The sequence below is a fragment of the Mobula hypostoma genome, chromosome 30, assembly GCF_963921235.1.
Source record: "Mobula hypostoma chromosome 30, sMobHyp1.1, whole genome shotgun sequence".
Classification (NCBI taxonomy): Eukaryota; Metazoa; Chordata; class Chondrichthyes; order Myliobatiformes; family Myliobatidae; genus Mobula; species Mobula hypostoma.
The window spans coordinates 1,376,915-1,390,974 of NC_086126.1; the positions used below are offsets into that span (position 1 = coordinate 1,376,915).

General features: G+C 50.0%; 1 protein-coding gene across 21 annotated transcripts in view; it reads right to left on the reverse strand.

Annotated features, from left to right (window-relative positions):
• LOC134339799 (neurexin-2-like) overlaps positions 1 to 14,060 on the reverse strand; it is a 1,323,723-nt gene that overhangs the window by 1,214,711 nt on the left and 94,952 nt on the right. For 20 of the 21 annotated variants that reach the window (XM_063036593.1, XM_063036589.1, XM_063036606.1 and 17 more), the window contains exon 2: positions 4,424 to 4,441. The exons of the other annotated variant lie outside the window; for it this stretch is intronic. In XM_063036593.1, coding sequence (XP_062892663.1) covers positions 4,424 to 4,441 — 18 coding nt within the window. The remainder of the gene's footprint in view (positions 1 to 4,423; positions 4,442 to 14,060) is intronic. 21 annotated transcript variants of the gene reach the window in all.

The window sequence follows — 14,060 nt, forward strand, 5'->3', positions numbered from 1 at the left end:
CAGGTCCCTTGGGGTGACAGCAGAGAGCGGCAGACAGATGAGGGTGCAGAGGAGGGGGCAGGGGCTACAGGGGCTAGCATGATGCTGAGCGGTCGAATGGCCTCTCCCCCTGCCGGGGTGTGTGTGTGTGTGTGTGTGTGTGTGTGTGTGTGTGTGTGTGTGTGTGTGTGTCAGAGAGAGAGAGAGAGACAGCAGCTTGTCAATCCTTGTTACCATATGGACTGTGAGATACCAGTCGCGATCGATAATGGGTTTAAATTTCATAATCAGCGTCCCCCATATCACCGCACTGATCTCTCTCTCCCTCCCCCCGGTAACAAGCAGGAACGGGGGTAGTATATTCGGCCCCTCGTGTCAACTTCCCGTTCAATATTCTCAGGGCCGATCACAGACCCGTCCCCTCCCCTCCCCTCCCCTCACTGCTGAACTTCGGGGCAGAGTTGGCCAACGCACCGAACAACTGCGGGCGACACGGTGTGGTCGTAGCGAGCCCAGCGACCCGGGTTCAGTCCCCGCCGCTGCCTTTGCACGCTCTCCCCGTGCCTGCGTGGGTTTCCCCTGGGTGCTGCGGTTTTCTCCTGCAGCCCAGAGGCGTACGGGTGAGCTGAGGCGCCGGAGGCCTGGCGACACTTGCGGGCTGCCCCCAGCACGTCCTCGGACAGTGTTGGTCGTTGACACGAAGGGCGCATCTCTCACTGTGATCGACGCAAAAATGACGCAAATCTAATCGCACCAACTCGAAACAGAGCCAGAGAGAAGCAACGATTTGTCCGACAGTCGGAACCCAGAGCGTGGCTCAGGCGCGACCAACTTCACACCCGACGCAGGAAGTTCACCCAAGTCGTGTTTTGTGAGGCAATAATGTGTCAGCAACAGTTGGAAGATAATTTCCTGAGTGTTATCTACGCAGGATGCGCCGGTGAAGTTTTCGCATCGTTCAACAGTTGGTGAAATCTGCCTGTCATTATTCCACCCCCCCCCCCACACACACACACCAACGGGCACAATTCCCGCGGGAAGGTCGGCCTTATACCCCACAACAAGGAACCGGCGCCCGATAGGAAGCCGAGGGAGAGGAGTGGGGGGTCAGCGGGGAGTTGGGCCCGTGCGCTGGGCGCAGACGAGAGGACCGCGGCTGAGTGACAACGCCTCAGCCTCTGTCAGATACTGACATTATAAAAGCACAATTACCACCGCGGACCTGCACCGCAGTGGGCAGACCAGCCTGGAAGGACAACAGGTTGGGTGACACCACGTCCTTTCTGTGACCGGGAGGGCTCCGAGTACCATGTCCACGAGGAGCGGCCCCCATCTGGGTATCCGAAGGGCCGGGACTTTATGGGTGGTGGAGGGGCAGGGTCGCTCGGAGGATGTCCTGGCAGGCTTGCTCTTGGGTTTGGCCAGACTGGCCTTTCGCGGGCTGTCGAAGGCTCTGCCCCAGCCGGCTGCCTGCCCCTCTCCCGGGGCTACGTCCGTGCCAGCGTGCCCTTAGAGAGGGAGCCTGCGATCATCACTGCGGGATCTCCGAGAACGATAGCCCCCACCCTGCACCCGGTGAATTGAGTGCATTATAGATGCTAATATCTACTTGATTTGAATTCAGTAACTGTATTGAAACCACCCCCCCCCCGGCCCATCTTATAACCCCGCCCCCTTCCTTCGTACGCTTTTTGTATTTTGAATAAAATTGTGTACATTTTGAAAAAACAGTCCTGACAATGGACAGGAGAGATTTCTCTAAACCGGATTCCGACACTTCAGGCTGGTTCTGGACACAGTGACGGGAGCACAAATGGATCCCTCACCCCCACAATCGTGTACTGTACACCCCCATACCTCACCCCCAACAATCGTGTACTGTACACCCCCATACCTAAACCCCACACAATCGTGTATTGTACACCCCCATACCTCTCCCCCCACAATCGTGTACTGTACACCCCCATACCTCTCACTGAACAATCGTGTACTGTACACCCCCATACCTCAACCCCACACAATCGTGTACTGTACACCCCCATACCTCACCCCCAACAATCGTGTACTGTACACCCCCATACCTCAACCCCAACAATCGTGTACTGTACACCCCCATACCTCAACCCCACACAATCGTGTACTGTACACCCCCATACCTCTCACTGAACAATTGTGTACTGTACACCCCCATCTCACCCCACACAATCGTGTACTGTACACGCCCCATACCTCACCCCACACAATCGTGTACTGTACACGCCCCATACCTCACCCCACACAATCGTGTACTGTACACCCCCATACCTCTCACTGAACAATTGTGTACTGTACACACCCCATCTCACCCCACACAATCGTGTACTGTACACACCCCATCTCACCCCACACAATCGTGTACTGTACACGCCCCATACCTCACCCCACACAATCGTGTACTGTACACACCCCATACCCCACCCCCACAATCGTGTACTGTACACCCCCATACCTCACCCCCAACAATCGTGTACTGTACACCCCCATACCCCACCCACACAATCGTGTATTATACACCCCCATACCTCACCCCCACAATCGTGTACTGTACACCCCCATACCTCACCCCCAACAATCGTGTACTGTACACCCCCATACCCCACCCACACAATTGTGTACTGTACACCCCCATACCTCACCCCCCACAATCGTGTACTGTACACCCCCATACCTCACCCCCAACAATCGTGTACTGTACACCCCCATACCTCAACCCCACACAATCGTGTACTGTACACCCCCATATCTCACCCCCACCATCGTGTACTGTACACCCCCATACCTCTCACTGAACAATTGTGTACTGTACACACCCCATCTCACCCCACACAATCGTGTACTGTACACGCCCCATACCTCACCCCACACAATCGTGTACTGTACACGCCCCATACCTCACCCCACACAATCGTGTACTGTACACCCCCATACCTCTCACTGAACAATTGTGTACTGTACACACCCCATCTCACCCCACACAATCGTGTACTGTACACACCCCATCTCACCCCACACAATCGTGTACTGTACACGCCCCATACCTCACCCCACACAATCGGGTACTGTACACACCCCATATCTCACCCCACACAATCGTGTACTGTACACACCCCATATCTCACCCCACACAATCGTGTACTGTACACCCCCATACCTATCCCCCAACAATCGTGTATTATACACCCCCATACCTCACCCCAATCGTGTACTGTACACGCCCCATACCTCACCCCACACAATCGTGTACTGTACACACCCCATATCTCACCCCACACAATCGTGTACTGTACACCCCCATACCTCTCCCCCAACAATCGTGTATTATACACCCCCATACCTCACCCCAATCGTGTACTGTACACCCCCATACCTCTCCCCCAACAATCGTGTATTATACACCCCCATACCTCACCCCAATCGTGTACTGTACACCCCCATACCTCACCCCAATTGTGTACTGTACACCCCCATACCTCACCCCACACAATCATGTACTGTACACCCCCATACCTCTCCCCAACAATTGTGTATTATACACCCCCATACCTCACCCCAATCGTGTACTGTACACCCCCATACCTCTCCCCCAACAATCGTGTACTGTACACCCCCATACCTTACCCCACACAATCGTGTACTGTACACCCCCATATCTCACCCCCACCATCGTGTACTGTACACCCCCATACCTTACCCCACACAATCGTGTACTGTACACCCCCATACGTCATCCCCACACAATCGTGTACTGTACACCCCCATACCTTACCCCACACAATCGTGTACTGTACACCCCCATATCTCACCCCCACAATCGTGTACTGTACACCCCCATACCTCACCCCACACAATCATGTACTGTACACCCCTATACGTCATCCCCACACAATCGTGTACTGTACACCCCCATACCTCACCCCAATTGTGTACTGTACACGCCCATACCTCACCCCAATCGTGTACTGTACACCCCCATACCTCACCCCACACAATCGTGTACTGTACACGCCCTATACCTCACACTACACAATCGTGTATTGTACACTCCCATACCTCACCCCAATATGTACACCTCAGCCCTACACACCCCACCATAACTCTGCGGGTTCAGCTGGGTTCCAACTGGCCAAGTCTCAGTTTCTCAAATAATCCCCAGATAGAGAGGAACATGGGGTGTCCAAAGTGAGTTTGAAAGAGTGTGCATGCAAGTGTGAGTGAGAGAGTATGTGAATTTGCCCGTGTTTGTGAGTGTGTCTCCGTGTCTGACAGCGTGTGTGTGTGTATGTCTGTGTCAGTGTGTGTGTGTGTGTGCCTGTGTGGGCTCTGCCTCTGACCCCCAGTGACCCTGCAGAGGTGTGGGTGACCACGGCGCAGACACGGTGAAAACAAACTGCAGACAGGTACTCACCTTCTGTTCCGTGATCTTCTGTGTGTGGCATGGGAGGAGAGAGGAGATAGAGGATTAGTACTGGCCCAGAGCATCTGTACTCACATCTACCCAGCGTGGCCTCAGACACATCTCATCAGGTGACCAACTCCTCCAGCCCCTGTGCCCCTCCCCATCTCTGTAACCCCCTCCGGCCCCTATACCCCACCCTGTCTCTGTAACCTCCTCCGGCCCCTATACCCCACCCTGTCTCTGTAACCTCCTCCGGCCCCTATACCCCACCCTGTCTCTGTAACCTCCTCGGGCCCCTATACCCCACCCTGTCTCTGTAACCCCCTCCGGCCCCTACACCCCTCCCTGTCTCTGTAACCCCCTCCAGCCCCTACACCCCTTCCTGTCTCTGTAACCTCCTCCGGCCCCCTCACCCTGGTGAAAGACGTCTCATTCCCACATTGGACGTTCATGGAGTTCCCAGCATTCTCACACTGTGAACTCCAACAACTCTCAACACGGTCTGGGACAGAGCATACACTCGATCGGCACCCCATCCACCCCTAAACACTCCCTCTCCCACCACTGGCTCAGTGTCTGCAGTCTGCACCGTCTACAATACACACTGGGGTTACTCACCCAGACCACTCAGCCCCTCCCTCCCCACCTCTCCCACCACCGGCTCACAGTGTCTGCAGTCTGCACCGTCTACAATACACACTGGGGTTACTCACCCAGACCACTCAGCCCCTCCCAAACCCCCACTTATCCCACATCATTGAGCCTATATGTGACTCCAGTCCGTCCTCACCCAGTGTGGGTCTATATGTGACTCCAGTCCGTCCTTATCTGGTCTGGGTCTATATGTGACTCCAGTCCATCCTTATCCGGTCTGGGTCTATACATGACTCTAAAGCACTTTGAAACTGCTCTTGGAAACGGAACCGTTGACGTGACTAAGTTACAGTCGACCACTTCGTGGTGGGTCTCACCGAAACAAGAGAAAGAGAGATTGTGAAGAGAGGCTGTGAGATGGCGGAGATTTCCTTTTCTATTCTTTGACTGTTCGGGGAGTGTCAGGAGAATCGTAGTGGGTGTGCACTGGTTTTAAGTTTTGCCTGTTCAGGGAGTGTCAGGAGTGGGTGTGCACAGGTATCGTTTTGTAAATTCATCTGCTATTGCTAACTGAACCAATGAAAGTATTTGACGGAGAATACAGATTCTCTCTGTCCGAACTAATGACAGTTGATACCAGGGGCCAGATGAACACAGGTACATAGAACAGAGCAAAGGAAGAATTTCTTTAGTCAAGAGGGTGGTGAATCTGTGGAATTCGTTGCCACAGACGGCTGTTCAAGCCAAGTCATTGGGTGTACTTAGAGCAGAGATTTGATAGATTCTTGATTAGTAAGGACATCAAAGGTTAAAAGTATAGAAGTTTATAGAAACATAGAAAACCTACAGCATAATACAGGCCCTTCAGCCCACAAAGCTGTGCCGAACATGTCCCCACCTTAGAAATTACTAGGGTTACCCATAGCCCTCTGTTTTTCTAAGCTCCATGTACCTGTCCAGGAGTCTCTTAAAAGACGCTATCATATCCACCTCTACCACCGTCACCGGCAGCCCATTCCACACACTCACCACTGTCTGCGTAAAAAACTTACCCCTGACATTTCCTCTGTACCTACTCCCCAGCACCTTAAACCTGTGTCCTCTTGTGGTAGCCATTTCAGCCCTGGGAAAAAGCCTCTGACTATCCACACGATCAATGCCTCTCATCATCTTATACACCTCTATCAGGCCACCTCTCATCCTCCATCCCTCCAAGGAGAAAAGGCCAGGTTCACTCAACCTATTCTCATAAGGCATGCTCCCCAATCCAGGCAACATCCTTGTACATCTCCTCTGCACCCTTTCTATGGCTTCCACATCCTTCCTGTAGTGAGGTGACCAGAACTGAGCACAGTACTCCAAGTGTAGTCTGACCAGGGTCTTATATAGCTGCAACATTACCTCATCTCCTAAATTCAATCCCACGATTGATGAAGGCCAATACACTGTACGCCTTCTTAACCACAGAGTCAACCTGCGCAGCAGCTTTGAGTGACCTACGGACTTGGACCCCAAGATCCCTCTGATCCTCCACACTGCTAAGAGTCTTGTCATTAATACTTGTTGTGTATGTGGCCATTTACACAACAATATCATTAATAAAAATGCTGGAGACTGAAGCCACGTTAACAGGGTTCTTTACTAACTGAAACTGAACTGAACACAAACATATAGATTAATACGCGTCTAATAGCGCATGCTCAATACGATGTATTACTACAACATAAAGTAGTCCTATATCAGCGGTCCCCAACCTCTGGGCCGTGGACTGGTACCGGGCCGCGAGGAAACGATATGATTTGGCGATATGAGTCAGCTGCACCTTTCCTCATTCCCTGTCACGGCCACTGATCAGCCATTACGCATGCAAGGTCATTACCTGCGCGTCATCCATGTCAGCGCGGGAGGATCAACTCCTCGAGCTTGCAAATGATGGCGGGCTGAAAAGTGTGTTTGACATAACATCTCTGCCGGCATTCTGGATCAAAGTCAAGGCTCAATATCCTGAGATAGCCACGAAAGCACTGAAAACGTTGCTTTCATTTCCAACATTTTTCTGTGAAGAGGAGTTTTCTGCAATGAATGCAACGAAAACTAAATTGCGGAATAGACTGGACATAAGGAACCCCCTTCGAGTATCGCTGTCTCCCATCACCCCTCGATAGGACCGTCTTGTTGCAGGAAAACAAGCCCAGGGCTCCCACTGATTCAGCGATATTGGTGTGTTACAATGATTTTATATGTTCATATGAGGAAAATATGTGCTGTGTGTTTAATATCCAAATGTTACTTAAAATGTTATGATGCTATTGACTTACTTATATAACCATATAACAATTACAGCACGGAAACAGGCCATCTCGGCCCTTCTAGTCCGTGCCGAACTCTTACTCTCACCTAGTCCCACTGACCTGCACTCAGCCCATAACCCTCCATTCCTTTCCTGTCCATATACCTATCCAATTTTTCTTTAAATGATAATATTGAACCTGCCTCTACCACATCTACTGGAAGTTCGTTCAACACTCACTTCAAACTCCCCTGTCCTTCCCCGAAAATTGACTTCTCACTATATTCATGCGAGGAAAATATACGTTATGTGTTTAATATTAAATTCATTAGATAAACCCTTTTAGAAATGAAATTGAGTGTATTAGCCACTTATCATCTATATTCCAGTCGTGATTAACACCCCCCACCCTGAACAGAATCGCCAAAAACGATTTGCAGGAAAATAAATCGGCAGGTACACGCATACGTACTGGTTCCCGTGCAAGGCTCCATGGTCATTGTAGTCTTTCTCTGGGTAAACACAACGTATTTGACTGCTACTCTTCTTTGTTGGCAACCCTCCCCGCGCGCGCCCCCCCCCCCACTCCCTGGGTCGGCCGGTCCGCAAGAATATTGTCAATATTAAACCGGTCCGCAGTGTGAAAAAGGTTGGGGACCCGTCCTATATTATACAGTAGGCTATAGTCTGTCATCACATTTGACCTACCAAAATGAACCACCTCATACCTATCTGGGTTGATCTCCATCTGCCACTTCTCAGCCCAGTTTTGCATCCTATCAATGTTCCGCTCTAAACTCTGATAGCCCTCCACACTATCCACAACACCCCCAACCTTTGTATCATCAGTAAATTTACTAACCCATCCCTCCACTTCCACATCCAGGTCATTTATAAAAATCACGAAGAGTAAGGGTCCCAGAACAGATCCCTGAGGCACACCACTGGTCACCGACCTTCGTGGAGAATATGACCTGTCTACAACTACTCTTTGCCTTCTATGGGCAAACCAGTTCTTGATCCACAAAGCAATGTCCCCTTGGATCCCATGCCTCCTTACTTTCTCAATAAGCCTTGCATGGGGTACCTTATCAAATGCCTTGCTGAAATCCACATACACTACATCTACTGCTCTACCTTCATCAATGTGTTTAATCACATCCTCAAAAAATTCAATCAGGCTCGTAAGGCACGACCTGCCTTTGACAAAGCCATGCTGACTATTCCTAATCATATTATACCTCGCCAAATGTTCATAAATCCTACCTCTCAGGATTTTCTCCATCAACTTACCAACCACTGAAGTAGGACTCACTGGTCTATAATTTCCTGGGCTATCTCTACTCCCTTTCCTGAATAAGGGAACAACATCCGCAAACCTCCAATCCTCCAGAACCTCTCTTGTCCTCATTGATGATGCAAAGATCATCGCCAGAGGCTCAGCAGTCTCCTCCCTCGCCTCCCACAGTATCCTGGGGTACATCTCATCCAGTCCTGGTGACTTAACCAACTTGATGCTTTCCAAAAGCTCCAGCACATCCCCTTCCTTAATATCTACATGCTCAAGCTTTTCAGTCCAGTTCAAGTCATCACTACAATCACCAAGATCCTTTTCGTCGTGAATACTCAATCAGAATCAGGTTTATTATCACCGGCATGTGAGATGAAATTTGTTAACTTAGCAGCAGCAGTTCAATGCAGTACATAATCTAGCAGAGAGAGAGAAAAAGTAAAATAAAACATAATGATAAATAAGTAAATTATGTATATTGAATAAATTTTTAAAAATGTGCAAAAACAAATACTGTATATTAAAAAAGGTGATGTAGTGTCCAAAGCTTCAGTGACCATTTAGGAATCGGATGGCAGAGGGGAAGAAGCTGTTTCTGAATCGCTGAGTGTGAGCCTTCAGGCTTCTGTACCTCCTCCCTGATGGTAACAGTGAGAAAAGGGCATGTCCTGGGTGCTGGAGGTCCTTAATAATGGACGCTGCCTTTCTGAGACACCGCTCCCTGAAGATGTCCTGGGTACTTTGTAGACTAGTACCCAAGATGGAGCTGACAAGATTTACAACCTTTTGCAGCTTCTTTCGGTCCTGTGCAGTAGCCCCTCCGTACCAGACAGTGATGCAGCCTATCAGAATGCTCTCCACGGTACAACTATAGAGGTTTTTGAGAGTATTTGTTGACGTGCCAAATACTGAAGCAAAGTACTCATTAAGTACCTCTGCTGTTTCCTCTGGTTCCATATGGTCACACTTGATTGGTCCTATTCTCTCACGTCTTATCCTCTTGCTCTTCACGTACTTGTAGAATGCCTTGGGGTTTTCCTTAATCCTGTCCACCAAGGCCTTCTCATGGCCCCTTCTGGCTCTCCTAATTTCATTCTTAAGCTCCTTCCTGCTAGCCTTATAATCTTCTAGATCTCTATCATTACCTAGTTTTTTGATCCTTTCGTAACCTCTTTTCTTCTTGACCAGATTTACAACAACCTTTGTACACCACTGTTCCTGTACCCTACCGTCCTTTCCCTGTCTCATTGGAACGTACCTATGCATGTTATCGGGAGAAGGCAAGAGAATTGGTTTCAGAGGACTAATAGATCAGCCATGATGGTATAGCAGAGCAAATACAGTGGGCCGAATGGCCTAATTCTATTACTAGGTCTCATGGTGTTATTCTGAGTGAGTGTGTGTGTGTGTGTGTGTGTGTGTGTGTGTGCCTGTGTGGTTTCCTTTGTTCCCAGCAGTGGAGTCTCTGTGAGGAATCCACGCTGGCTGAAATGGTACCACTGACAGAACAAGCAGTTCGACAGAGCCTCACCGCGGGGGTGGGGGTGGGCGTGGGCTTGTCAGTCTCGACTTCTGGAGTGGGGCTGTAATTGCCGCACTGCTCTGGTGTGTCGAGGTCACCGCATCCCTTCACGACGCCGGAATTATCCGCCAACATCTTCGATCTCCCACTGCTGCAGCCGGAGATTCACACCTGCTTCAGTCATCGCCGTGCCCGAGAGCAGTGTGAGCTGCCTTAACCACTATCGCCCAGTAGCATTGACGTCCACCGTGATGAACTGCCTGAGAGATTGAATGTGGCTGGAATTAACTCCTGCCTGAGCAAGGACCCAGACACACTGCAATCTGCCTCTCGCTACAATAGGTCTGTAACAGATGCAATCTCACTGGCTCTGCACTGAGCCTTGTATCACCTGGACAACAGCAATACTTACACTGGCTGCTGTTTATTGATTACAGCTCAGCATTCCACACCATCGGTCCCTCTGTACTAATCGACAAGCTCCAAAACCTGGGCCTCTGTACCCCGCTCTGCAACTGGACCCTCGACTTCCTCGTAGGGAGATCGCAGTCAGTGCGGATTGGAAATGATACCTCCCCCTTGCTGACGATCAACACTGGCCCACCAGCAGGACGTGTGCTTAGCCCACTGCCCTACTCCCTCTGCACCCACAACTGCTCAAACACCATCTGTAAATTTGCCAACGACATGACCGTTGTTGGGGGAATGTCAGATGACATTGCGGAGGTGTACAGGAGTGAGGTAGGTTGAGTGCTGTCACAACAACCTTGCGCTTCACATCAGCGAGACCGAGGAACTGAATGTGCACTTCAGGGAGGGGAAATCGAGGGAACCCTCACCGGTCCTCATCGAGGGGTCAGCAGAGGAAAGAGCAAGCAGTTTCAAGTTCCTGGGTGTCAAGACCTGCGAAGATCTGTCCTGGGCCCAACATATTGATGCTATCATGAAGAAGGCACAAGAGTGGCTATATTTCATTGGGAGTTTGAGGAGATTGGGTACGTCACCAAAGTGACTCGCAAGTTTCTGCAGATGTATGGCGGGGAGCATTCTGACCGGCTCCAGCACCGTCTGGCGTGGAGGGGGCCACTGCACAGGATTCGGAAACAGCTGCAGAGGGCTGTAAACTCAGCCAGCCCCATCATGGGCTCGAGCCTCCCCAGCATCGAGCACATCTTCAAAAGGCGACGCATAAAGAAGGCAGCTTCCATCATGAAAGACCCTCAACACCCAGGTCACGCCCTCTTCTCATGACTACCATCAGGGAGGAGGTACAGGAGCATGAAGACACACACTCAGTGCTTTAGGAACAGATTCTTCCCGTCTGCCATTGTATTCCTGGAAGGTCCATGAACCCATAAACACCACCTCACTACTTTGTTCCGGACCTCTCTTCGATGGGTCTAGGCACAATCATCATTCAGCATGGATTAGAAGGGCAGAATGGCCTCCTGTGATGCAGTGCTCCAGGACCCCATCACTTTGTTGTTCGGTCATTAAGTCGTGTCCGACTCTTCGTGAAATCATAGACTCCTGCTCACCAAGCCTTCTTGTTGGAAACTGCCTCCCCAAGTTCCCCCAAGGTCACACGCACTGAGTAATATTATCCGTCTGTCGTCCTCTCCTCCTTTTACCCAAACTGAGAGTCTTTTCCAGGGAATCCTGTCTTCTCATGACGTGGCCAAAACATTTGAGCTTTTGTCTCATAATCAAGCCTAGTAGTGAGCAGTCTGGCTGGCTTTCTTCAAGTATTGACTTGTTGGATCTTTGTGCCGTCCGACAAACTCTTACCACTTTCCTCCAGCGTCAAGTTCAAAGGCGTTGACTTCTTTGTATTCAGCCTTACAAATAGTCCAGCTCTCAGAGCCATACTTCACAACTGGAGATACCATGGACCTGACTATACTGATCTTCTCTATCACTACCTCACTAGGTTTGCTCCCGTTTTACACCACAGTGGATTCCGGTTCATTGGTCTATCAGTTAATCGGGACAGCACTTATCTGAGACAACTCCTACACAACAACGCAAACACGAGGAAATCTGCAGATGCTGGAATTTCAAGCAACACGCATCAAAGCGGCAGGCCAGGCAGCATCTCTAGGAAGAGGTATAGTCGACGTTTCGGGCCGAGACCCTTCGTCAGGACTAACTGAAAGAAGAGCGAGTAAGAGATTTAAAAGGGCCCTCCCACTTTCAAATCTCTTACTAGCTCTTCTTTCAGTTAGTCCTGACGAAGGGTTTGGGCCCGAAACATCAACTGTACCTCTTTCTGGAGATGCCCTTAGACAACAAAATCTAATTGAGAAAATAGCCTGGATTCTCTCCATTTATTTGAGATACTATGCTGCTTAATTGAGACCAGAGTCTGTTCCTGAACAGTTTCTAACTAGCGTTACTTGTTTGGTATGGGACCCCTCAAATCCTAAGAACTTTCGACAGGGGCACAATTGAGAGCATCCTGACTGGCTGCATCACTGCCTGGTATGGGAACTGTACTTCCCTCAATCGCAGGACTCTGCAGAGAGTGGTGCGGACAGCCCAGCGCATCTGCAGTTGTGAACTTCCCATGATTCAGGATATTTATAAAGACAGGTGTGGAAAAAGGGCCCGTAGGATCATTGGGGACCCGAGTCATCCCAACCACAAACTGTTCCAGCTGCTACCATCCAGGAAACGGTACTGTACCGCAGCATAAAAGCCAGGACCAACAGGCTCCGGGTCAGCTTCTTCCACCAGCACATCAGACTGATGAATTCACACTGATTTGAGTGTGCTCTATATTACACTAACTGTTCTATTATAAATTACTTTGATTGCACATTCAGTTGGAGACATAAGGTAAAGATTTTTACTCCTCATGTATGTGAAGGATGCAAGAAATAAAGCCAATTCAATTCACTCACGTGCACTTGTATAGCCATTAGACACTGCACCGTGCTTAGAGGGAACAGTTTTAAACAGCGTCAGTTGTCTGTGTTTGTGCTGAAAAAGCAGTGATTTCTGTCACTGATAGTTGAAGAGACAGGAGCAGCAAGACAATTCAGAACTGCTTTGCTCTCCGCGGTTTCACGCATTCGGGCTCGGAGAGGCCAGAAACGGCTGGGAGTGAAAATGAAACAACTTCACGACTTCAGCAAGCTGGGAACTACGAAGGATTTGAAGGTATCGGCGATTATCTTGAATGTTACAATGAGTAGAAAGATTTGGAGGATGCAATCGTCGATAGCATGCATGAAGATAGTCCATTATCGCCACAAGGTGTCTGCACTGATCCTGTTCAGTGACAGTCAATCAATAGAACAGGTCAGCGTACACTGGGTGAATTCCTCCTCAATAAGTACAAGGAACTAACAGTTTTATTGGCCTACGTTGGTACTGTTCTGTATTTCATTTAAATACATAATTTGTTACTCAGTTAAACGGTAATTTGTCTTTTTTGAACTATTTCCATGAAACTGGCTAATTGGGCCAGCTGCTTAACTGGGCCAAAATGTCCTGGTCCCGATGTGTCCCAAATATCCGGAATCCACAGTATTTAGTTAGTTTTATAAATCGTAATTTATAGTCTATAGTATGTATTCACGGTACTGCTGCCACAGAACAGGTGTGCTGGATACTAATCCCCACTCTGAGTGTACTCGGACTGATATACTGGTTAGCGGGTAGCGCTGATGCTGCCTGCCCCAGTCTCCCGGGTTCAGTCCTGGCTGTGCAGAGTTTTCATGCTCTCTCCACGACAGACAGCAGCCTGCAGAGGCCAGGGGTTCTTCCCTGCAGAGTGGGGACAGTGAACAGGGTCGGAAGAGTCGGTAGCCCGGGTGGAAACCAGGGAACGTGGGTGGAGAATGACTGCGCTTCCCCAGCCCGGCGAGAAGCTGGGATCGGGAAGGGCGACCGACGGCGGCGGGATCAACCCCACCCCGGCAAAGTGGGGGGGATATAAAGAGAG